This window comes from Pleurodeles waltl, chromosome 6, assembly GCF_031143425.1.
Source record: "Pleurodeles waltl isolate 20211129_DDA chromosome 6, aPleWal1.hap1.20221129, whole genome shotgun sequence".
Lineage (NCBI taxonomy): Eukaryota > Metazoa > Chordata > Amphibia > Caudata > Salamandridae > Pleurodeles > Pleurodeles waltl.
In genome coordinates this window covers 1,330,505,186-1,330,531,824 of record NC_090445.1, presented here as the reverse complement: position 1 = coordinate 1,330,531,824, position 26,639 = coordinate 1,330,505,186, and the positions used below count along the sequence as shown (strand labels likewise).

General features: G+C 41.9%; 1 protein-coding gene across 1 annotated transcript in view; it reads right to left on the bottom strand.

The window, feature by feature from the left end:
• The window catches only part of SH2D4B (SH2 domain containing 4B), a 1,234,963-nt gene that overhangs the window by 577,065 nt on the left and 631,259 nt on the right, over positions 1-26,639 (bottom strand). Inside the window, exon 8 of the mRNA XM_069240651.1 lies at positions 14,489-14,623. Within this exon, the coding sequence (XP_069096752.1) occupies positions 14,489-14,623 (135 nt within the window). The remainder of the gene's footprint in view (positions 1-14,488; positions 14,624-26,639) is intronic.

Below are 26,639 nucleotides of genomic sequence, written 5' to 3'. Positions count from 1 at the left end.
TTTTGCCACACTTCCCAGGAAGTGGTTATCACAGGGGTAAGGACCCTGCACCTGATGGGAGAACCAGGACCCCCCTGTTTTTTACCCAGGAGCAGGGATAAAACTGGCAGACCTGCACCCACACCTCAGTTCCCTACCAGATCCTTACCAGGAAGAACTACAGAAGAAGAAGGACTGCCCTGCTGGACCCCTGGCCTGCACCTGGACCCTGCACTCTGAAGGACTGCACCAGCTGCACGCTTGGGCTTCACCACAAGAAGGACTTTGCCTGGCTTCAACTGGTTCAAGGAGGGACTCCCTGTTTGCTACAGGTGAAAAATTGCTAACCAGAGTCCCCTGCACCAACTCCTGAAGAAACCAACCAGCTGACCACTGTTCAGTGGCCAAAAAGGAGTTTGCGCCAGGTGCATTCTGGGAGTTGTAGTCCACACCCCCCCAAGGAACATCTCAGAGCTTCTGGAACCTTGGGGTGAGCTGTGTACCCCAAAAAACCTTAAAGGAATATGCGGAAGAAGATCCAGAAGTTTGGAGAACTTTTGGAAAAAAGCTCCATAGAGGGACCGACCCGCCGTGGCAACTCTAGCCGCTTGCCTCAACTGCGACCCGACCTGACTTGCAGGTTCATCCCGGTGAAGAAAATCTCCAAGAAAGAGACTAAGGCCCTCATTCGGACCTTGGCGGGCGGCGGAGGCCGCCCGCCAAAGTCCCGCCGTCAAAATACCGTACCGCGGTCGCAAGACCGCGGCGGGTATTTTGACTTTTCCCCTGGGCTGACGGGCGGCCGCCGAAAGGCCGCCCGCCAGCCCAGGGGAAAACGACCTTCCCACCATGAAGCCGGCTCGTAATCGAGCCGGCGGAGTGGGAAGGTGCGACGGGTGCTACTGCACCCGTCGCGTATTTCACTGTCTGCTATGCAGACAGTGAAATACAAGCGGGCCCTCTTACGGGGGCCCCTGCAGTGCCCATGCCATTGGCATGGGCACTGCAGGGGCCCCCAGGGGCCCCGCGACACCCCCTACCGCCATCCTGTTCCTGGCGGGCGAACCGCCAGGAACAGGATGGTGGTAGGGGGTGTCAGAATCCCCAAGGCGGTGCAGCAAGCTGCGCCGCCTTGGAGGATTCCAACGGGCAGCGGAAAACCGGCGGGCTGTCGGTGGTGCTCCCGCCAACCGCGAGCCTGGCGGTCACAGACCGCCAGGCTCGTAATGAGGGCCTAAGTCTGAACGCAGGAAGTTGACCGGGACCTCCCAGCGGCGTGTCCGAGGAGGGCTCCAAGGACGTCGGATCAAGATCCAGGTTTGCCCCGGTCGCAGGATTTTCACCTCCAAAAAATGACTACGTCCGAAGGTAAAAATCTCCACCGAGGGCTCCTGCAACGTGGATCCGAGGAAGAGTTCCAGGAGGTCGGGTTGGACTGGCAGGTTCTTCCCGCTGAAGAAAATCGTCAGAAAAACGACTAAGTCCTAAGGTAAACTTTTGACCGAGGCCTCCCGTGGCCTGTAGCTGAGCCGGGCTCCATCGCGGTCGGCCTTAAACCTTTACTTTGCCACGGTCGAGGTGCGGCCAGATGACCAGATTGGCGCTTGTTTCTAGGCGCTAGAAACCAATAATTCTTTAAAAATTCATCTCTCCGGTTCCCCTTATCTGATTTTATTCATTTTTGTGTCAATTACGCAATACTTTATTTCGGCCAAAAAGCCATAAAAGTGTACAATTAGACACCATGTCATAGTTAAACAACATATCAATTTGTAGAAAAGAAGAATAAATGAATTACCACATTATACATTTAAAAACCCTAAATTAATTTTAAGATCACATAATTTTAAAACAATACAAGCATTATTATTCTTAAAATCTTAAAATCCTATCATGTTAAGTGTAAAAAGGTTAATGGCTCATTATCTTATTCCAGTCAAATCCAATAGCAGGTTATTATAATAAATAACTAAGATCAATATGTTAAAACATACAATTATGACAATTCTCTAGTTCTTATAGCCCATGCACTTTGCAGATATCTTGCAACTGAGAAAACTATTTTGTCATTTGTATCAGTTATCATTAAACGTAATCCTATATTCCATTCCCTTATCCCCAATGACCTGCATAACGGGGCAATCCACTTCTTCCTCGGAGCCAAGTATCTGGGGCAAAAGAACATAAAGTGCGCAAGTGACTCTGTCGTTTTTTTACAAAAATGACAAAATGTAAAATTCCGGTCCTCCGCTCTCCATCTCGCAGTGAATGACTTGAGCGGGAGGATCCCTAACCTGAATTTAATATAGAGCGCTTTAGTATGGGGAGGATTAACATTATCCATATAGGCCTCAAATTTGGGACTACATTTATGGTCTAAAAACTGCAGGGTCCGACTACCTTTATTATTATACCATGTTTGGACCAAAATATTCTCCCAATAGCACCTATTTATGCGCTCTTTTACTTCCTTGGTCAGATTCTGAGGAGCACTCCACACCTCTTCCATATTAAGGAGTTTACCCATATCTCTAATGTGTCTAAACCAAGGGATCTTTAGTGCACCATTATCTACTAAAAACTCTTCTAATGCTATATGGAGAGTGGACAAATGCTCAGAAGTCCAAAGCCGAACCCAATACTTGAGGGGTCTTAATGCAATTACGTTATGTATCTCATTTAGAGCTAAATCAAATCTAAGAGGGATGAGAGGGGTGCTCATCGGCAGTCGCAAGAAGTTTCTTAAAAAACGATTTTCTACTGTAGTCAAACACCTAGAATTAGTGTGACCCCAAAGCTCAGCACCATAGATTGAAGCTGCAACTGCCGCTGCTTTATAAACAGTAATAGCAGGTGATATCCCCCCTTCTGAAATATTGGCAATTTTCCTCCCTATAACTGTTGACCTTTGCCTAAGGGCTGTCAAACTCTTTCCAATCTTCACCGACCAACCTTGGTTATCACTTAGCCTTATCCCCAAATAATCAAATTGACTGACTCTCTCCACTAATTGGCCTGCTATAGTCATTTTCCCCCTAAAAGATTTATGCGGATTAAAAACCATGAACTTTGATTTGCTTGGGTTTATTTCGAGTCCTCTTTTAAAACAGAATTGGTAAAAAGCATCCAATTTGTTTTGCAAACCCATAGGTGTTCTCGAAATTAATAAAGTGTCGTCAGCAAACATTAAAATGGGAACAGAGGATACAGCTAGTTTTGGGGCATCATGGTTACAGTTTAGTAGTTGGTCCGCCGTGCCATTTATGTAGAGGTTAAATAATGTTGGGGCCAGAATGCACCCTTGTCTCACCCCCCTATTAACAGGTATAGCTTGTGTCAAGTCACCACTTTGGGACCAGCGTACTTTAGCATATGTCCCCTCGTGTAAGTACCTTATCAACCTTAATAGTTCTCCATCGAGTTGATAACTCTCCAACACTTTCCACAATAGGTCCCTTGGGACCATATCAAATGCAGCTTTTAAGTCGATAAAGGCTACATACAGATGACATTTCTTTAGTGACAAGTATTTCCAACAAAGGAGATTGAATCTGAATACCTGATCTATTGTACTCATTCCTTTTCTAAAGCCTGCCTGGAAGTCGGAGAGAATATGTGATTCCTCTATCCATACCTGTAATCTGTTCAATACCTGCTTGCTAAATATTTTTTGACTAACATCAAGCAGGCTGATGGGCCTATAATTAATAGGTTCTTCACTTGGTCCTTTCTTATAGATAGGAACTATTTTTGCTCCTTGCCACCAGGGGGGAAGTCCCCCCCCTTCAGTATCTCATTACTAAGCACGTTTAGATACAGGGACCAAGTTGTAGGTCGGGACAGAAATAGATCACCAGGGATGCCATCCAACCCAGGGGCCTTCCCTTTACGGACTGATTGCAGAGCCCGAGTAGTTTCTTTCAGGGTGAAAAGGTCCAGGGCAAATTTAGGTGATGGAAGTCCCCCTGAAGTTGATGAATTTAATGAATTAGGGCAAGAATCGTTAGGTTTTGATGGAGCGATGGTTGCACTACTGGTATAAGGTTTCCTATATATGTTTTTAAAATGTGTCACCCAATTTCCTGGCTGGATTACAGGGTAATTCTCCATGCCTTGAGAGCTACCTTTATCTGCCACTAATTTCCAGAATAATTTGGTGTCTTTCCCATGAAGTGCCTCTACCAACCTATTCCAGTATTTGGTTTCCCACTCTTTTTTTTGCATTTTTTAGTACAACTTTATACGCAGTCCTAAATTCTCTTATCTCTCTGGACTTCCCTGCCTTCAGCGCTCCCAATAGTTGTGATTTGGCCTGGCGGCAGGAGTTGGAAAACCAACTTAACGATCTTGTCCCATTCTGTGTCCGCCTCCTTACTACCTGAAACTGCGATTTTAACCGATTGGTCAAAGAGCCGTGCAAGTGGATCAAGTCCACCAATATAATGTTTGCATACTTCAGTGGGGACAGTGCTTTTACAACTATTTGGTAAATGAATAGTTGAAAATGAACATCGCCCTCCACTCATTCCCATTTCACATTTTTAGAACCATTTGTCTTATCTAGGACATAGCCTTCGGCCCATGCTGTCATAGTTTTGCAGCTGAATAGAGAAGAAGAAAAGGTAGTGCTCAGAGCATAATGATCACTGTCACTACGAGAGAGAGCAACCATATCTATGAGCGATTTCCAAAGAATATCGTCTACCAATACATAATCAAGGTGACTAGAATATACTCCTCTCCTATATGTGGGCGACGCCGGAGTATCTGACCTGGTGTTCCCATTTACTATTCTTAGCCCCTTTATTGCTATTAGGTCTTCTAATAAGTCTAACGCTCCCCCTTCTTTCTTATTTATGACCTTGACCGGCCCAGATTTATCCCATATTTCTGCACACTGAGTTCCTTTTTGCTGGATATCTTCAATACAATTCAGTTGTATATTAAAATCTCCTGCAACAATTAGGCCCTGCCCACCCAGTAAAGAATTAAGAAGGTCTGTTAGTATATTCATCAATACTGTCTTGGTCCTATGGGTGCCAGGCCTGAATTATATATTTGCAATTACTATACTAAAGGACCATCTAGCAGTACTAAATTCAACCTCAACAGCTAGCAAGTCCCTAGAAGGGGTTACTAGCTCCCTGACTTTTGGAAACAAATCATGTTTTAACCAAATTATCAAGCCCCCAGCTGCCCTGCCAGATAATGAAGGAAGCGCGGTCTTCTGGAAGGTCCAGTAACCTTCCCTATTAATCACTGATGAAGCCCATGTTTCCTGAAGTAAAATAATGTGGTGGTGATCTATAAAACTACACCAGTCAGGGATAGTTGTTTTCTGGAGCAGCCCTGCCACATTCCAGGATAAGAGCCTGATCGGTGGGTCGAATCTGTCCCCATTATCTATTTGTTTCTCTCCGTTAATGCTTAAGCGAGGCTTGGGGCCATGTGCGCTCCCCTCTATTGGGGCACTACAATGTACTTTTGGCTCCACTCTCCCAGCGTTTTTGTGTCATTTTAAAGAGAAAAATATAATCTATTTTTATAAATTGATTTTGGATTTTTAAACTGTTTCCTGTGTTTTATTTGATTACTGTTTTGTGATATTTGAATGCTTTACACTCTGTCTCCTAAGTTCAGCCTTTTCGCTCGTTGCCAAGCTACCAAGGGTTGAGCTAGGTTTAATTTACTGAGACCTAACTGGACCTAAGTGGAGGTTAGTGCCCTATTGCTAAGTGTAGGTACTTACCTGCATTTACCAATAACCCATTTGCCAACAGCAGCTATTTTTGTTATTGATTTGTACTGTAACTTTAGAATGGGTAGTAATACAAGCTTTGATTAAGTTGAGATTCTTTAGAATATTCGGTCAACCAGTATTTTTCCTGTATGCTTATCATTTGATTTTGAGACTAAGTTACGTGATATCAGCATTATTAATATAGGGAAATAAACATTCTAACTTTTACATAAAGCTGTGGTTATTCATGGCCAAGGGGTCATGGTATGTGGAAATAACTGACTCACAAGATTATTGATGTTATTGGCTGATATTGCTCTTGATTTGTATTGGAACTGAGTCTTATGGCAGAAACTACTCTAAGCGCAGTCAAAAGGTCCATCCAACCTCTAACGAATCTCCTTATAAACTAATGATATAGAACAAACAAGGTCAGATGCGCTAACAATGGTGCTATGCTTTGCTTCTCACAGAGATATCTTCCTGAATCCCAGTGGCAGAAGACAGCAGTGTGGGCTCTATACTCTACTATGATGGTTTATCAAGTGCTCGAGTATGGCACTCTGATGAATGCATGAGTATGTGCTATTCAACCCACCTTCAGTATAGTAATCCTGCCTGGTAGCAGACCATCTGACCCTGTTTAGCTGACTATACCAAATATCTGCCCTGGATATGAAGGGTATTTTGCTGCATATGGACACTATATTTAAAGTGTAGTCTACAGATCATACTCTGTCAGGGTAACAGAGTAACTTACTCCATTGCTGTAGCTTCTTCCCCAGCCTGGGTACCCGTCAATGACTAGGCCACACATACAGCTGTAAATTACGTCTGTGTGAAAGGTACTGAACATCTATTGATTTTCAATATAGGTTTTGGACAGTGTTTGTATGATTTTGTTGCTTTGGCATGTCGACTTTTCTTTAACTGACATTTTTCTTCCCATGCAACCAGTCCAGAATGTGCACGTTTCTCTGAGGTAAACATCGACATGGCACAATTACTTTCTTCACTTTCACTTATTGTTGAGGCAGAAGAACTGTTTGGCGATGATTTAGGTGGCAACTGACTTTGTTTAGTACCTATTTGCCTCAACTGATGTCGCCGCTTGGTCTTGTGGGCGTGTGTCAAACGTTGCTTCTGGAACGCTCTGGCAGCCATTTTGTCTTTGTGGCATAATGCACATACTTTTTCCTTCACTTTACACATCGTCACAAAATGGTTATCTTTCCTACAGCCTTTGCATATCTGTCCAATGCCGGGACACTTTCCTTCTTGGGAATACCAGTTACCTTTGTTAGAAAAGGGTTTGAGTTTATGCTAAAGGCTAGCATAACACTGATTACTTAGCCATTGCTTAAATTCCAGGTCCATAAATTTCAGCATTCCATTAAAAAGCAGAGAGTATGAGATGAGACATAGAGCTATTCCGGAAGTATTTAATTTCTGTAGCAAGTGATTGATGATTCGCTATAGTTATAAAATGTTAATAATCTTAATCTTGTCTTTAAATATCCACTGTGGTTAGTGTGAGTAAGGGCCCAGCATCCTATTCTTCTTTCCCCAGCTTCACTGCTAACCAACATATTGCCATTGGGTATGGCTGGCTGGGGATACAGAGAAGTGTGGAGAGGTTAGTCAATCCTCTTGTGTCCGGAATTCTGGGTTAGTGCATTGTGTCACAAATACCTACCAATAATTATTTCTCAGAGAGTAAGGTCTTGATACAGGGCCTGTCCGCCATATACCAGCTGCATTATATCCAATGGCACTTGTAAAACGGTGAACGGGATATGCGTCTTGTTTGTGATGGAGTAACCAGTCTGCTGATCTCTAAAACCAGACCCTAAGTCTGGAGACACTGTCAAATAGGCTCTCAAGAAAACCAAGGCAAAAACAGAATAGCACAGAGAAAAGAACCAATGATGACAATTGGGCTTAGAAAGAGAAACTTGTTCATCCAGCTCATAATAAAAATGTTAGCACTTATATTGATGATGTCTATCATAAATGTGAGTACTTCCTGAACAGAGTTCTGGAACAACGGGATTGCTCTGGTTAGTCTAAAGCTTAATTTTTCATAATTTCAGAAGCAAACATGTGAAGAAAAGGTGTTGATGGCCCTTGAATCAAGATGGAACTATAATAGAGAGTATCCAAAATTGAGGTCCAGCACTAACAAACATCAGGATCCATCTACTTCTACCACCAAGTCATCAACAGGGCAGGTATGTCCATTTTCTCCTGCTTGCTCTGTTTAATGGTTATGTGTTGGCACCAACATGTACAGGGTCAAGATTCTTCGGTATACAGCATGCACTATTGAGGAAACCCATTCTGGCCAACTACTGAGCCTTTTGATGATGTCAAATGTTTTCAATTTGTCTACTTTGTCATCTTATTTTATCTTTATGTGAAACACAACTCATCTATGCCTTAGGTGGCTGGTTTGCCTCTGTCGTCAAGATGTGGCATCAATAATTTGTTGTTGAGGCATCCCACACCTTTCAAGAGATGGTGGATCATCTCATGTTTGCCATCCAGTTCACATGCCTGCAAACTGAAGGTAAACTCAAGTGGAGATGCTTGACTATAGGGCAACTGAGAAGGGTGGCAGAGCCTAGTTTAGTGATGTAAACATCAGCACTAAACTGAATGATGTTCTGGTGAATGTCTGCTGTGACTACCCAATGTAGTAGTAGAGAAGAAGCATTCCCATTGGTGAAGATTTGAATGTGTATTATGGATAGTGCTGGGCAAAGGTGGACGGCCATGAATTAGTTGAGAAACAGAGCATTAACCATTATTTCTGTGTCACTGAGCAATGCGATTATGTGCCTGTACATGAACAATTTGAGCCCTTGGTTTGAGGCTTCCATCAACACAGTTTTATTCGCTATATAAATTATGTAAATGGCAACATACACATATTTTCCAATGTTTTATTCAGTACTCACCTCATCTCTTGTCACACTATTTTAACTATTTGTTGTTTTCACTCCAAGTGGTGTCGTGGCTAAAGGGTCCTTGGATTTGTACAACTTCGCCACATAATAAATGTTTCTCTATTTCTTGACGTTCTCAGGGCAGTCATCTAAGTGGGCAAATGTTCCACCACAATACACACAAACTGAATGGTGAAGGTTCCTTTTGCTGTAAGCATGTCATTTAAATTTGCTTGACTCTTGTTTACCTGATTCTGATTTGATGATAATACATACTATGGCGAATTCCATGCGGGCACTGAGAAATATGAAAGTTCATGTGACTTTCTTAAGATAAGAGTGCTCTGAAGTGAAACTCCGGTATATGGGAGCATTAGGTGGCTTGGTCTGTCTGATCAACACCCTTGGTACAACTGTGTCCTTATTTCATCTCCAGAATCATTGAGAGTAAATTTTCTGGCAAGTACCCTAAGACAAATGTGTAAAGTGGCCGTGAAATCATGTTCTTTGTGTGTTGCTTCAATGAGTAAGAATCTCTCCTTGTTAGAACTCACTAACGCCTCAAAATGAGTGCTGAGTGAATCCAGAACAGTGGCATACAGGTCACCAGTGTTTGGTATAGATCTCAACACATTGTGTATCTCATTTCCTTTTCGTCATCAGTTTTCTCAGTTGTTATTTTCTGCTGCCCAGCTACAACCTACTTCCATTTGGGGTCATTAATGTATGCACCCAGGCATGTTAGAAGGTGTGAGAAGACTTTGGGCCTGATTGAGCTGTTGGTGGTAATGGTCCAGCCATCGGCTTTTTGACTGAAAGCTCGTTCACGCTGTGATGGTCCGCCCGCCATATTTAGATGTTGGTAGTCACATGGACAAAGGCCTGCATTTAAATTGCTGCTTCTGACACAAAACAGCACCCACATCAACGGTGGGAGAGGGAAAGAGGATGCCGGCGGGACCCCACCTACCCACCCTGCTGTGCAGATTTGGATTTGCCTTACCGCCAAGAAAAAAGTGGGGGTCCGACCTCCATGTTTGAGTGGGCAGACTGGGGGTTGGGGGGGTGAAAACTCACATTTTCTCCCCATTCTATCCTCATCTTTGACTGGACACGACTGGACAACACCACCCATCACTGCTGCCACAACCCACTGAGAAAACACAACCCTCCCCTTCCCGTCACTGGACTTGAAGGTAGGGATGCCACATTGCCAGGGTATGATGAATGGGCACTACACATGTGGTCGGGACCACTGTAAGCATATACATGTCACAGTCATTTTTTTTTATCACTGTGGCATGAATATTTGGGGAACACAATGGTGACACACATAGCTGGGGACACACTGGCACAACACACATATCGCACACATACACAACTGTCTTCGTGGTGCCATCATTCATTGCCAAATGAATGCTGGCACCACAATGACAATTCACTCTCAATGGATGACGGTGTCCATGTGTGCGCATTGCAAGGGGACATGTACAGGTAGGTTTGTCCTATCTGTTGTGTATGTGAGTCAGTACGCTCATGTATGTGGGTGTGTATGGATTGGCTGGTTGAGATGGAGGGAGCTGGAGTGGGTGATGTGGTTGTATCTGTATGTGTATCACTTGCATGTGAGATTGATGTTGTATGATGTGTTGCCGTGTGACACATTCATGTGAATGTTGTGTGGCGGATGTTGTCATGATGTGTCTAGTTGTGCATGCATGTGAGTGTGTTTTTTTAGCTGAGTGTGTAGTTGTGTCGGTTGTGTTTGTGTTGTTTGTGGCTTCAGCGTCAATGGTGGGTGTATATTGTTTCATAGATGTATGCAAATGGGTGTTTTCAGCATTTAAGGATTGTGCTGTTTTGGACTTGTAATGGATGATGGTGTGTATGTGGTGTGTTGTATAGTGTGTAGTGCAGGGGGACACCTATGGCTAAGGTAGAGTGTGTGTTTGTGTCACTTACCTCTATTCCATAGCCCCTGTCAATGTACAAAGTCCATTGGGTCCCATCGCTATCTCCCTCTGTCAACAGTCCGTCATCAGTCCCCTGCTTGCAGAGCTGTAACATCTAAATATGGGGGGCGGACTTGACGGTCTTCTCAGGTCCACCGTCAAAGCAACTTGGCAGTAACACTACCAAGATTTAAATCAGGCCCTATATGTCTAACATGTTTGATGTTTGTGTAGACTTTCTCCTTTCAAATCTTTTCATTGAATCATAGTTAGTCATGTGCTTTGTGATTAACTTGTATTAAGCCATTAGAAACCCGTTTGGACTTATTTTTAAAGGATTTTAGCTCCTGACACTCATTCATTTCTAGGAGTGATAATGTGTTTCTTTTCCAGCCTATGCTTTGTTTAAAGGCCTAGGGAAAATACCTTGAAATTACTTTGTTGCAAGCACCAGTGCATGCGTCTCTACATTGCGTTTCTGTTTCTGTCTTCGTTCTTCGACTCAGCAAGTTCGTACTCCTGCACATGGCAGCATCCAGAGTCTCTTGTTTTCTCCCTGTGGTCGATGACCTTGTGTTTGATTGGGTAAGGGCGGGATCCACATCCTTGTTCATCCCCGCAAAATCCTAGGTGAAGGGGGCACCGTGGTGCTGCAAAACATTGCAGGCACCCTGATAGTTGGTAACATGCCTTGTGTGGTTACTAGCTCCAATAATTTCTTATCAGTAAAAAAAGAGTGGGAGAAATGCATAAGAACAGCTGACACGTGTGTGGACCTTCCTTTAATCATAAACCCGATGACTGTGAAAAGTTGCTATAGCTGTAGGGCATAAAATATTGTAACATGAAGTATTGCAGGACAAAGTAGTGCAATGAGTTGATTAGACGGTCGGTGGAAGTATACAACATTGCATAAGAAGCATCCCTCTGGATCAAAACGGTGAATGCAGATGTGCCGTGAGTGATAAATGGAGAAGGTTATCAATCCTATAACTAGATCACAAGAGTTTCCCCATGAAGATAGTTAATGGAGAACTAAACAGGGGCTGTGTGCCTCTCATTGCTACGAAAGATAAATACTGCAAAAGCAATGGCGTTCAACACTAAGGGGCACATTTACTATGGACTTGCGCCGTCCTTGCATTGCACTGCTGCATTCCATTGTGTGAAAGATTAGTAAATCTACCCCTGAGTGTGTAAGGGACTGAAGTAAATCTGGTAAATTAAAATAACTTCCTTGGGAAAATGCTTATAATTTAAAATTATATGGATGCGGCCGTACACCCATTTGTTTCAAATTACTTTCTGGTGAATTGCTTATAATTTAAAATGCTCTTGTATTGCGTATTATTAAAATGCCTTGCATCCTTAAAATGTTTTTAATCTAAAGTTTTGATGGCTCATTTCGAGGTTGACAGATCCAGCAATCTATCAAAAATGTTTTACGTGTACCATTTAGGGATGAGGGAACTGCCCGGTTTCTGCTAGCCGAGCCTCAGGAAACCCTGGCTTCAGAAACCTTTAATTTGGCAGTCTATCACCCACTGGGCCATACGGTCAGGGACATGGTCTCCATACCTCTTCTCTGTTTAGGGTGGGCAATTATCTCTGGGTTTCCTTGCCAAGGTCCGCTAAACGAGGCATGGCTGTCATGGACACGGAAAACAAACAACGGCACAGCTAGCTATGTTATGCGTTTTATTTTACTAAAACTGACTCCCATATTGGAAATTTTGGAACATTTTTCTGAGTGACATAAATAAAAACACTGGCGCCCGCCAGCATCCTGCTGTACCTACAATGCATCTGCCATACCAGCAGGTGTTCCACAGCTAGTTAAGGGTATCAAAATGACACGGTTCTTTTTCTGCCGGGGAGTATGGGTGAGATCAGAGCTTTCTTAGACCTGGAGGGCTGAAGGTCCACCCACCAGAGTCTGAATTAGGTCCTCTATAACATACCTGGATGCAGTAGTCAGTCGGTCACATCTTATCAGAGGCTCAACTTATAACTAATTCCTTTGTACCATTAGTGGGATCTGGTACAGCTGTTTCTTTAAATTCTCAGAAATCTTTGTACTGTTCTTCAGGCACAAGAACCCATCTTAAAAATAAATCCACATTAGTTGCCTTTATCACAAGTGAGGCCAAGTACTGAATGAGTGCTGCTCTCCCTTTCCAGAGCTCTTCTGATGTCTACTGACAGTGTGAGGAAGCATTGAGCTATGTGTGTGAACTACCTGTAGCCCTTAGATGAGCACACAATTCACATCTTCATTTAACACAAGGCCATGGTGTTATTCGATCTTAAATATATGCTAAAGAGATTATGCATTAACTGTCATCAAAGAACACAAGGCCTGTATCTGTAGAATCTGTAGAATCTGTAGCCTTACATTGCGTTTGGGGTGGTGCCACATCCAAGTACAATACAAAATGGCTAGTATTACTCAGCTCATCAAAGGAACATTTTGCATATCAATATCTGTGTTGCATGATGCTTTATCATGAATACCTTATTAGAATTATGGTTATTTACTTCTCTTACTCCACAATTTAGTTTTAATTCCTATGATATTACTCAACGAAGCACTCAATTTTCCAGTAGTCTGCCAATTTACCTGGGTCTCTAATGACTCAAGAGAAATTGTATTGGTGGGTGATAGGCTGCTGTCCAGTTCACCTTCTCCTGCCTTTCTAAGTTCTTTACACACCTAACAATGTTGGTGATGTCAGTGAACCATCATTTGCCGACTCTCCTATGATCTGTAATGTATTGCATTGTAATTGCATTTATATAGTGGTCACTACAGCTGACGAGGCATCGTAGCACTTTATAATGAGTGGCACACCACTCTGGAGTTTAAGGTTAGTGGTTAATCCAGTGGTTGTTGTGGTTTATTCAGATTAGTGTTATATTCTCAAAACAATCATTCCAAGCATTTACTCCAGTTTGTTCATGGTAGATTGAACTAATGGGATTTAGATGTGGTCCTTAGTAGGGGCTGTGTGAGTTCATACAAATGATTGGTGTGATGAATAGATTAGAGGAGATCTTGTATTGTAAGTTTGCAGGTATGTGGTTTTAAAGAAAGAGGAGTTCTGATCTATGAAATGAGGTGTGAGAAATTTGCTGAGATGCTATAATAGAGATTCAAGCACATGGTTATCTGACTTATACCCAGAGAGACGAGGCATGCAGAGGATGAAAAGTAGGGAGAGTGTTATTCAATTGAAAGACAGAAACGTTTGTGAATGTGCAGTTTGGCATCTGACAGAGTCATGCAGTGCATGCAGGTAGAAGCTTTGAGTAAGCCACTGTCAGCATGGCAGCAGCTCCCCACTTTCACACTGAAAGTGGAGAGCAGGGCTTTGGTGGGGAGAAAAAAAGTAAACAAACACACAGTCTGAGGGAGTTCAGATACATTTTTGAAAATGAGACCATGGGATGGGAGAGTACTTCTGAGAGTGGTGTGGGTGGGTGGCAGTACATCAAGTATTAATTTACATCAGGGCAGGAGAAGGTGATTTGCTGAGTGCAGAACACAAGGCATATGAAATATCTAATCCACAGGTAGTGAGGTAATGTTATACATGGCTAAACCATGACTACCATACTTCTGTGCCACTGAAAGCAAGAGTGACCTCCTGGGTAAGCAGCTAATTGTGGTCTACCTGAGTCCTCAACTAACAATTAGCCTGTAGGTGGCTCTTTCTTTTGTAAGACCTTGAAGATCACAAGCTTCTGCGGAACATATGCATAGTGTCTCCTGTTCAACAGGCACATTTACCTTGCTGGCACAGCACTAGTCGTAAGCGGGTTGGGGCTGTTGTTGTCCAGTTTCATTTCACTCTCTCCGTTGGTCGGACTGGCTCCCTGGAACAGGTTGCTGAGCCCAGCCACTCTTCCTTTCTTAATGGCGCGCATGGATTGCCGATGGTATTCAGCACGAGCTCGCCTCGCAGTATGGCTTCGGGCTTCATCAGCTGCCTTAGATTTGCGAACTGGGGAAAAAGGAGACAGCAAATACATTTAATAAATGGTAGCATTCTAATATAACATTAATATTTGCATGCAGGCGTTACAAAGAAAATTGTTGTTTTTGCTGGCAGAGAAAACATATTCGAAGCACTTGCGTGGTCACATAAAACAACATATTCTCCAATGACTTCAAATAAGCTTTCTCAAAATCACTCATTTTCACTTTAGTTTAGTGAAATTTAATTCAAGCTTTCCTCACACAGAGAGACAAGATGCAGTATCGGCAGCACCGGTACAAACCTCCCCTTTCACACTGGTATTGCTAGCGCAGCTGTTTTAATACAAATTATTAATGAGTGTTTATTTATTCTGAATAAATGATTTGTGTAGAAAATGTAATAACGTAGAAAAATAATGCACACATTTGAAAATGTGATTAAGAAGAATGGCCACCAATGTTAAGGAAATGTATTAATTAATGATTTAATAATTTGAAATGTTGACTATATGTATGACTAATGTAGTAATATGTCATATTAAGGTTTATGCAGTAAGCTTTACCTTTACTAATTGTAGGCCTTAACTTAGCAAGTGTCTTGGCCTACTTGCCAGGCCCCATGTGAAAGCTGTATTTCTTAGCATTTAATAAAATGGCTGTCCTAAGAGAGTTAAACTGTGATTTTCCATTTTACATAATGTGCTTGGAGCTGAAGCTTGTTTCTCATGAGAACCAACTGCTAGAAGATGGTGTTCCAACTAATGCAACATTTTATATGTAATGTGTGTGAGACTGACTTTCCCAGGACAAGAACAATGAAGATACTGACTAGAGTGGAAGCTGCAACAATATTGTTACCTGACAAACCGGATGATGAGAACATTGCTAGACAAACCACTCAACGACATGTGAACGGAGTAATATTAGAATTCATAGATTTGGTATTTTAGTTTTATTGGACAAAGTGTGAACATACGATTTACAGACCAATAGGGATTTGGGGGTTAGTTTTCACAGTTTTGACTTAACAGGATCACATGGAGAGAAGACATTCATTCTGACCATTGCCCATTTTTGCTTGCTGGCCAAAAGGCATTTTCGTTAGGCACCCTGCCCTTATTTTTGCCCATATCGCCTCTTGACAAGAGATGTGTTTAACTTTATTGCTTAGAGACTTTGGCCCATATTTATACTTTTTTAGCGCCGCACTTGCGCTGCTTTTTAGCGCCGCATTTGCGCTGCATTTTGACGCAAAAGCGGCGCAAACTTACAAAATACAAATTGTATTTTGTAAGTTTGCGCTGCTTTTTCGTAACAAAATGACGCAAATGCGGCGCTAAAAAGGTATAAATATGGGCCTTTGCGTTTTCTGAACTTTGAAGCTGCATCCTGATGACTTGCTGATCCATACTGAGGATAGGTACTATAACATAAACTGTGATTATTATGCATATTTGCTTTTGTTTCTAGGTACCAACTGCGCTGTTTTGATAGAGCCATAGTTAGATGTTTTTTCCAAATTTGTTGCTAAATTGTTTTGCATGAAGCCCAACATGCTGATGCTAATCTGATGTTAGTTAAGGATCCTCACTAACGAAATCAGGATAACAGGGACTAATGCTTGATGAATTTCTATGCTAAACTTCATATATATAATTACATTGACACAGTTGACTTTGCTATTGATTTGCACCATAACCTTAGAATGTGTTCTTGTTCAAGCTTTGATTAGGTTACGTTTCTTCCGCCGCTTTGGACAGCCAGTATTGTTTTTACGTGTGTTTCATCTGATTTTGAGATTAATCTACATGACCTTAGCATTGTTAATAATGGGAAATTAATATTCTAACTTTCATTAAAAGGTGTGGTTATTCATGACTGAAAGGTCATGGTGTGTGACAATTACTCACTCCATTGATTATTGATGTTATTGATTACTAATGATTATTGATTATTGTGTATTGATTATTGATTATGTACTGGAGCTATGGTAAGAACACCTTAATTGTGAGTAAAAAGGTTCATCGACCTATCCGCGTCCTCTTGTAAGTTTACTTTTTAAGGTCAGACGCGCTAGCAGAGATGGTAGCAGACTCCTTACGAGCTTGCCATAGGCATCCGGTATAGTATAATAGACAAACAGAGACAGTAACAGAGACTAATGGTTTGTCTCCTTAAGAGCTTGCCATAGATGTCACGTACAGAGTGACAGTTGTTAACAGAGATAGTAGCAGGATTGAAGGTCCTAAAGGTGGTAGCAGAATTCATTATTACTGAGATTTGGATTTTGTTTTTCAGTTATGCTAATTGTAGAGAAAATGATGTTCCTTTAAGTCCAGAAATGACTTTCCCAGATCCTGGATCCTGCTAATGGTTGTTTGAGGGTGTTCTCAGTGTTCTAGTGACAGTGTGAATGAAGGAGGTTGCGCTTGCACAGCTTATGCAAATCGCAGGTGAATTGTGAGGTTTGTTAGGGTTTAGGGAGTTTGCGTACTCCAAATGAAGTTGTTGCAGAAGTGTGCATATTCGACAGTATGAAAGCGGGGAAGTCATTGAACTTCATATGTGTGTGGCGCTTTGTGCTAACAAATTGTCCATGTGGTTGTTGATGTACGGACCCTGCGTGGTCTAATACTCCGGAGTATGTTGAAAAGTGTATGAGACACTTGGTTTTCTGTGAAATCTGTCTGGTTTAGTAGGTTGATTGAGCATGGTCAACAAGTCAGTGTGTGAATTAGAGTGAGTGAAAGACAATTTTCGACTGAGATTTGGTGAGTCCTATGTGCACCAGGACAGACACATTGATCAGTTGAGAGAAAAATTTGCAGGTCGAATTTTGCTTGTGAGTCTGGGAGACCGAGAAAGAAGGAGTAGCTGTAAGTGCGGGATGAACCATCAGTGAAAAATCCATAAGGTTTCTGAAGTGATTGTGTTACCTTTCCTGTAGTAAATCAGCGGATCTGTTTTTGGGTTTTGTTTTTTGATTAGTGCTCGCAATATTTACATTAGTTTTGTGTGAATCTAAGTAAAGGAAGACAAGCCGCACGACTTTGTCAGCCGCAGTCGTGCGATGTGTGACGTCATTGGAGCTGCGCTGGGATAGGTCAGTTAGTGAGAATGGTCGTGCCCGGATTGGCAGCTGTCCGTGAGAGGCAATTGGTTGAGAACGTAGGTGAAAGGAATCTTGGGATCAAAAGTCTCTTCATGATTTGAGATTGAATAGCAACAATGGTTGAAAAGGTGACATTTTTCAAAGCTTTAAAAAGTGCCTTAATGGGAGATATACGTATATTACAATGAGTGTAGGCAAGGCTACACTGCCAGAAGATACACCAGCTTACATTGTAATGGAAGAAAAGGGCGTTGCACCATGTCTTTGGCTAAAGCAATGGTGCAAAAAGGATGGGAACTTAGCATTCCCTACAAACAGGATATTCAATTCAAGAGCTTTGGAGCATTTACGGATGGTGCTATATGAATCAAAGCCCCTTCCGAGACAGCAAAGTTTGAAGCATTAGTGATTTGGAAGCTAGTAGCCAGACAGCAACAGCAACTAAAATTTGAGAGGAGGATGAGAAAGGCAGAGAAGACTCTAGAGGAGGCTAGATGGGACTGTGTTCAGAAAGCATGAAGGATGGAGACTTTGTAAGGGATTAAGTTGTTTCCGGCAATTATGCAGGAGAATGAGAAGGAAGGAAAGAGAGCTACTAGGAAAACTAATAAAAGTCCATCTGAGAGTAAGGAGGCTACAAAATCTTCAAATGAAGAGGAGGACTCGGACTATGATGAGTTTATTTCACAGTTTTTGAGAGGTCAACCACCACCATATACAGTGCATGAGAGTGGTCCCAGTACCAGTATTGATCCGACAGCGCAACACAGGTTAATGAGACAGTGAGTCCGGTGCAGGTTAATGCTAGCCTGACACAGAATGTGGTGCAAAGTGGTCTTAATGTGCCTATCACTCCTGTAGTGCAAAACCAAATGCAACCGCCACAGGTTCAGAGAATTTATCCTGATGTGCCCTTTATGGAAACGACTTCGAACTTAGTGATATTGGTTCAGGCTGAACCAATTCCAATTTTACTGCCCAAGTGCAGCCGCAGGTAATGCCAAAATTTACTCCAGTAACAGGGACACAGTCAGATATGACTCCGATGATGAATCAGAATATGGGAGTTACTCTCCCACAGAGCATAAGTGCTAGAGCAGCCCCAGATGCTATATCGCTATCTATTACTGTCGGTCCAGCTGTACCATTATTTGTGCAGAAGAGACCTACTGTAGGCGAACAGGGAGCAATGTCCCAGAACCTAATGAGGGGAGGACATAATGAAAATGCTTGAATAGTCTCTCCAGTGGGACAGACTTTTGACGGATCAAGATCATTGCTAGACCTTAGTCTATTTGTAGCACTTCCAGATACTATGACAGGGCCAAACGTTAGTCAGAGTTTGAAATTGTTGACACCACAGTCTCCAAATGCAGTTGCACAGCAGGAGCCAGATGTGCAAGCAAATAATATTTTGTTGCAAGGTTTGACAGCTCTGCAATTGACTGAATGGTTAGACAAGCTGAATACCCCACAGAATGCCCCTAAAGGAGAGGAGCGTTTGAATAATACTAGACTAAGCATGGAAGCAAATAAACTCATTGAGGGAACGATGGGGGTAAATAGGTTAGAATCCTACACAGAGGCAAAGTTGAGGTATTTGTGCCCAAAGATTACAAGAGAAGTGAGCAATGTGTATCAGAGGTTAACAGACTTGGTGTAGAATTACGGCATAGAAATAGAGAAAATGAAGCATTTGAAAAGGAGTTACAGATTCGATTTTGAGGCTAAAGATTTTTGAACACATGAGATCTGCCGGAATGAAGGCACACCCTAAAGAATTGCTCCACAGTGCTCAGACCTGTGGAGCAGCAGACAAACGGGAAGGAAGATGGGTAAAGAAAAGAGACAAGAGAAAAGGGATTCTTTGGAGCTGACTGAAAATGTACAGCAGGATAAAGATCCAGTAAAAAAATTACCATGAGAGAGATTCCAGCAGGAATTTTGTTCATGCTCCATGGAGCAGAAGTGATATTCTGTCATTTACAAATGATTATCCAAAATTGAGAGAAACGCCAGTAGAGTGGTATCTGCAAACAGACAGCTTTGTGAAACTTGCAAAATATTTGTAGGAAGACTTGAACACATTACTACTAGAAATAGTAACCCCAGCGGATCTGTGGATCGAGTTTAAAAGGAGTGTAGATTGGCCAACAAGTGAACCGGAGAGAGACAAAAATATAGGTGAACCGTCTCCTGAGGTAATGAAATATTAGTATAAGGTGATTGAGTTTAAGAAAAAAAGAATTACGCCAAAGAATATTGATTGGCAGAGGATTAACAGGACAGCTCAGGAAGCAAAGGAGTTGATACATGCATATTATGAGAGATTGTTGCAGGCATTCAAACATTAGTGTCACAGTTGCAGCCAATGCAACAGCAAGTTCCCATGGTAGCGAGACAGCAAATTCAAATACCTCAAGCCCCGAAGGAGCAGTAACAGATGATGCTTTCTTAACAGGTCACAGGTCAGAGGCATAACCAAAGTAGAAACACAGTGTACCAATTCTCATTACACAGTGAGAATGGAATAAATTGAGATTGGAACGAGTTACAGTTCAGATGAGGAGCTGTGTGTGTTCTCAACTTCCTTAGAAGTAGACCAAAGAGGTCTCTAAGTGAAGCGGAAGGTTATGGATCACAGAGTTTCATTTTTGGTTGACACAGGAGCTACACGCTCTACAGTGAGAAGTACAGAAGTTCCAAATTTGCCCCTTTCAGCTAGAACAGTCCAGGTTGTGGGAGTAGCAAGCCATTATTTGACAAACCCAATTACAGATCCAGCAACTTCCAGGGATTGCATAAATGTGAAGTCTGTGATTCAAGTCCAGTATCCCTACTGTGAAGAGACTTGTTATGTAAAACAAGGTGTTTGATTACTTGTTCAAATGATGGAATTGAGATTCAGACGAATAGGGATGACGAAGAGGACCAAGCACCAAAAACAGAATATAAGACCTCAAATCAGGAGTACCCTTTGATTGAGTTTTTCCAGATGTTCACAGTGAAAGAGTGGGTCTGATAAAGGGAGTTGAGCTAGTTAATGTTACTGTGAAGCTGAATGCAGTTTTCCCTCAACTTCCACAGTACCACATGCCACAAGACATCCTTATGAAAGTAGCCCAGATAATTGCAGACTTTGTAAAGGCAGGGGTTCTGAAGGAAGTATTGAACAGTCCATGTAACTCACTGATAATGGGTTTAAAAAAGCCCTGTGGGAAAGTTTGAATTGTTTGGGATTTGAGAAAAATAAATGAGATTGTGGTTAAGTGTTGCCCTGTGGTGCCCAATCCAGCTGTAATTATGTTCCAGATTCCATGTTATGCTGAATGGTTTACTGTCATCGATTTGTCACAAGCGTTCTTTTCTGTGCCTCTTCATGAGGATAGTCAATTTCTCTTTTGTTTCAAATTCCTGGATCGAGTTTATTGCTGGTGCAGAATTCCTCAAGGGTTTTCAGAGTCACCTTGAAAAAAAATTTGGAATCATTGGAATTACCTTTCCAATCGACCTTGGTGCAGTACATTGATGACTTGCTGATTGTGTCCAAAACAAGGGACGAGTGCAAGTATGATACGATTGCCCTGTTGAACCATTTGGGAAAGAATGGTCATAAAGTGTCTCCACTTAAATTGCAATACTGTCAGAAAGAAGTGAAATATTTGGGTGACTAGATTGAGTTGGGTTCAAGAAAGATATCCAGAGAAAGGATTACAACCATACTGCAGATAAATTCCCCGACTACACAGAGAGATGTCCGGAGGTTTTTTTGGGGAATGGTAGCTTGTTGTCGTCAATGGATTCCAAATTTTTCAGTCATTTCAAGACCATTGCAGAAGCTGACTCATAAGGAAGTCACTGATCCCATAGTGTTAGACCAGGATGAAATGAAAGCGTTCACTGAATTGAGAGAGAGTCTGTGCAGGGCTCCAGCGTTGGGTATGCCTGATTACACAAAACGTTTCACATTGTTTTGTCATGATTGTGATGCATGTTCTTTGTCTGTCTTGATCTAGGTCCATGAGGTGTTATCTGCCCCTTAGCATATTTTTCAGCTGCTTTGGGCCCAGTTGCAGCAGCCTTACTGGGTTGTTTGCGCGCAGTTGCAGCAGTTGTTCAGAGCCTTGCACAGTGTGACGGCATTTCGATGGGATTGTAATGGTCCCTCACTCTATTGAGATTCTACTCACAAGGACGAAAACCCAATATTTGACTGGTGCAAGGTTTACTAGATATGAAAAGAAGCACAGTGCTGAACCCAGCAACCTTACTTCCCAGTGAAAATGCCAAAATTGAAAAAGAAGAAGATGTTGAGCATGATTGTCTTGAAGTAACTGACTTGTGCATAAAACTGAGACCTGACATTAGAGATACCCAATTGGAAGAAAATTACCAAATTATCTTTGTTGATGGTTTTCGTTTGAGAGAAACTACCGGGACACTGAGAGGAGGATATGTTTGTGTGCACAATTACAGGTACCTTGGAAGCTTCTTGGCTTCAAGGAGTGTATTCTGCCCAAGTGGCGGTACTGGTAGCCCTTACTAGAGTGAGCCATGATTTGGCTCAGTTGAAAGTTGCAATCTATACGGATAGCCAGAATGGATTTGGAATAGTCCATGATTTTGGCCAGTTTTGGTCACAGAGAGTTTTCCTGACCTCTTCTGGTTCACCAGTGAGAAATGGTGAGAGAATGTCAACACCAGAGCAGTACTCGCTCTATTAGCAACAAAAATACAAAAACCCAGCACTCTCAAAACAACGTAATTTATGCATTGTGCTGATATGGTGTGGTTTAACCTTTTGCATGGCAGAGTTCAATCCTGAAAACTTATTTTTAATATGCTTACAAATACTGTTTCTTTGCAATGTATTGCTGTAGGTTTTCAGAGTGTGTTAAGGTGTGGCCCCTTTCCAGGGTCTTCTAGAGACTTTCCCTGCAACATGCCTGGACGTGGTTCTGGGCTGGGCCAAGACTCTATAAAAGAGAGCCAGCCCAACTCCCAGTGCTCACTTTTCAGAGGTCCCGGTGCAGAGCAGCAGCTTCTTCCTAAGCTCCTGTCCCGGCGGCCTATTTGGATCTTCCAGTCTTCTGCCCTTCATCCTTCATTGGTGATCATTGTTCCAGGCGGTAAGATGGTGGTTGGACTGTCCCGACACCGTTATTGAGAATTTTCATATTCTTGGTTTAATTCTTAAATGAGTAACAGATTACTTGCGCGCTACCATTTCTTGACATTTATATGGTAGTTTATAAATAGGCAAGATGCGCAATTTGTTTAATAAAGGTTTGACTTTGTTATTCATTGCGTGCTACCATTTCTTGACATTTGCATGGTGGCTTAAGAATCGGCAAGACGCGCGATTCGTTTTATGGTGTTTAAACATTGTTGTCCATTGCGCGCTACTATTTCTTGACAGTTACATGATGTTTTACGAATTGGCAAGACGTGCAACTCGTTTCATGAGGATTTAACTTTGTTGTTCATTGCGCGCTACCATTTCTTGACATTTACATGGTGGCTTAAGAATCGGCAAAAGAAGCGCGATTCGTTTAATTGTACTTTGATCTTATTATTTTTTGTGAGCCGTTATTTCTTGACATTTACATTGTGTTTTACGAATCGGCAAGGCGCGCAATTCAATTATGATGATTTGACTTTGATATTCATTGCGGGCTACCATTTCTTGGTATTTTACATGGGAACACTCGAATCGGCAAGACGCGCGATTCTCTCCTCGAGTTTATTTCATGTTGTTTATTGTATGCCGCTATTCTAAGATATTTATTATGTAATATTCGAGTTGACAAGTTATGTGATTTGTTTCCTGAAACCATATTGTGTTATTCATGGTGCACAATCCTTTTATGGTGTTTACTATATATATATATATATATATATATATATAAAAATATATATATACACATATATATATAGATATATATATATCTGCAATATGCACAATTTGTGTTGAAACATTTTAAGAGTATACAAAAGGCCAGAGTTTCTAGATGCAATATTGTATGGTCCTAGTATACATTCTCAAAACAGGATTTATATGACTGGTTTAAAATTTAGTCAGAATGTTTTTCTGATTCTCATGTAAAGGAAAGTACTTGAATAAGAAAGTTTTCATTAAATTCATCTTGATTCCCCTACAGGTATCCAGCCATCTTGAACCTTAGTCATTTTAAACTTAACACTTGATTGTTCATGTTTTCAGAGTGACTAGGCTTAGAATCATAGTCTATTATTGATTTCAGGAGATATAATTTTCATATTGTGTGTTCTAACCTTTTTCTTACTACAGGTCTCCTTCCCAGCTGTTCCCTTCCTAATCCCCTCTTCCCCTCTTGAACTCTCTCAGTCTCTGTGATTTATCTATCAGAGTCTTGGAGCTGTTCAGTGGTAGACGTGTTGGGAACATGCACAGACCCCGAGAATCTGGTGACTCTGACAGGGAATTAAAGAATTGTTACACATTATTCAAATGTCTGAAAAGATTGCCGTGGTGAAATGCAGTGCATACCTGAAGTCGTAAGACTTTGGGGGTTATTCTAACTTTGGAGGAGTGTTAATCCGTCCCAAAAGTGACGGTAAAGTGACGGATATACCACCAGCCGTATTACGAGTTCCATAGGATATAATGGACTCGTAATACGGCTGGTGGTAAATCCGTCACTTTTCCGTCACTTTTGGGACGGATTAACACCTCCTCCAAAGTTAGAATAACCCCCTTTGTGTCTTTGGAAAATGGATATGCGGATCAAGTCGCAAGGTTTTGTGCATTGAACTGTATATCATTCAAAGATAAGTGGGAACTGTTACCTGAAGAACACAAAACGTGTACAAGCTATGCATTGAAAATAATTGACACTTTGGAATAATTAAAAGCGTTGCAGAATAATGTTGACAGGGAGGAAAATCGTTCATGGAGCAAAATGAAATGTGTGCAAAGACAAGATGAATTGTGGGTTTCAGAGGAGGGTCAATTGGTTTTGGTCAAAAAGCTTGTTGTCTCAAATGGCGAGGTACTATCATGGTCAAGCACATATTGGGAGGGATTCAATGATTAGTTTGTTCAAACATGATTGGTTTAACCCAAAGTTTAGACAAGTTGCTGAAGCAGTTTGCCATCGATGTGTCATTTACCAACAACTAAACGCAGGGAAAGGAACAGTGGTTAATTTGAGCCACATTGGAAGAGTGGGAAGTCCATTCAGCAGAATGCAGATGGATTTTATTGAGATGCCTGTGTGTGGAGGTTTGAGATCTTTGTTGGTGATTATTTGCATCTTTAGTCACTGGATTGAAGCTTACCCTACATGAAGAAATAATGGTCTCACAGTAACTAAACTACTGCTTAAGGAACTGATACAGTGTTTCAGATTTCCGATTTCTATCAGATAGGGGAAGTCACTTCAAACAATGAAGTAATTAAATTATTGTGTGCAGCATTAAACATTGAGAAGAAGTTGCATTGTAGTTACCGCCCTGAAGCATCAGGACTAGTGGAACAGATGAATGGTACCTTGAAGTTAAGAGTTGCAAAGATGTGTGTGTCCACTAATTTGAAATGGCCTGACTTGTTGCCTTTAGTGTTGATGTCAATGGAAACACACCTGACAGGAAGACAGGATTGTCGCCGCATGAAATCCTCAAGGGCAGAGCAATGAGGTTGCCAGCGGTGCCTGCAAATGCACTTGTCAACATTACAGATGATATGGTGTTGGATTACTGCAAAGATCTAGCGGATGTGTTTCGCTCTTTTTCTCAGTAGGTGGAAACCACCACACTGCCACTAATCCATGACCCAGGGCACAACCTAAGAGCTGGGGACTGGGTTGTGATCCGAAAACACGTGAGAAAGACGTGTTTGGAGCCTTGTTCGAAGGGACCTTATCAGGTAGTTTGACAACTACCACAGCTGTGAAGTGTGCTGGAATTCCAAACTGGATTCATGCAAGTCATACAAAGAAAGGGGCATGTCCACTGGATCATGAAGAAGCGTTGTTGAGAGTACCAACAACAGTGAGACAAGTCTCATGGCCAGAAGGAGAACAAAGGGGAACTGAGACCGGATCCGAGTCTGTTGAGGACGGTTCAGTCACTCCTGTGAGAGACGAGGGAGGTGACCTCCAGGAGGGTGATGGATAGCCTATCTCAATTGAGGCAGCAGGAGAGCCTAGTCAGAGGAGGGCTTTCCCAGAAGAAGATGATATTGAGTGACAAACAGAGCCATTGTGAGACCCAGAAGGGGAAGGAGTTGAGGTAGATCAAAGTCAATGTGATCTGACTCCTCCTGAACTGGTTGCAGGTCCGTCAAGAGAAAACACCACAGAACAAGGAGAAGGTTCAAGTTCAACTCTGAAGAGAACATTGACAAAAGGTCCACTGAAAAGAGATAAGTTGCCAGAATCGCAAGTAGAAAGAGGGAAAGAAGTGGTTGTTGAACCGACAATCGAGGAAGAAGTAGATACAAGGACAGAAGATCTAAGTGAAGAAGAACTAAATGGTGATCAAAAATTAAAAAGAAGGAGAATAGCAAGTCAAAGATACGCAGATCCTGAATGGGCATATGCAACTACGAATGAATGGCAATAAGAGTTTATTTCTTTTTGTTTTGATAGAGAGATCCAAGGTCAATATTTTGTCACCTGAAGGAAGCTAATGAACTGAAATGTTGAAACAATCTGAGAGAAAAGTTTTGAGAAATGAAATTGTTGAAAGTAACCAGAAGATACATTAATAACCTGATTTGAACTGGACGAGAGATTGATAACCTGATTTGGCTTTTGGAACCTGATTTTGACAAAGCTGCTAAATGATTTCAACAAGGGATCCTGGAAGTGAGACTGAGCTGCTGAAACAAGAGTTGCCTATTTTTGATTTGTGCTGCAAGTCTTTCCCAAATGTCTTCTGCTTTCTG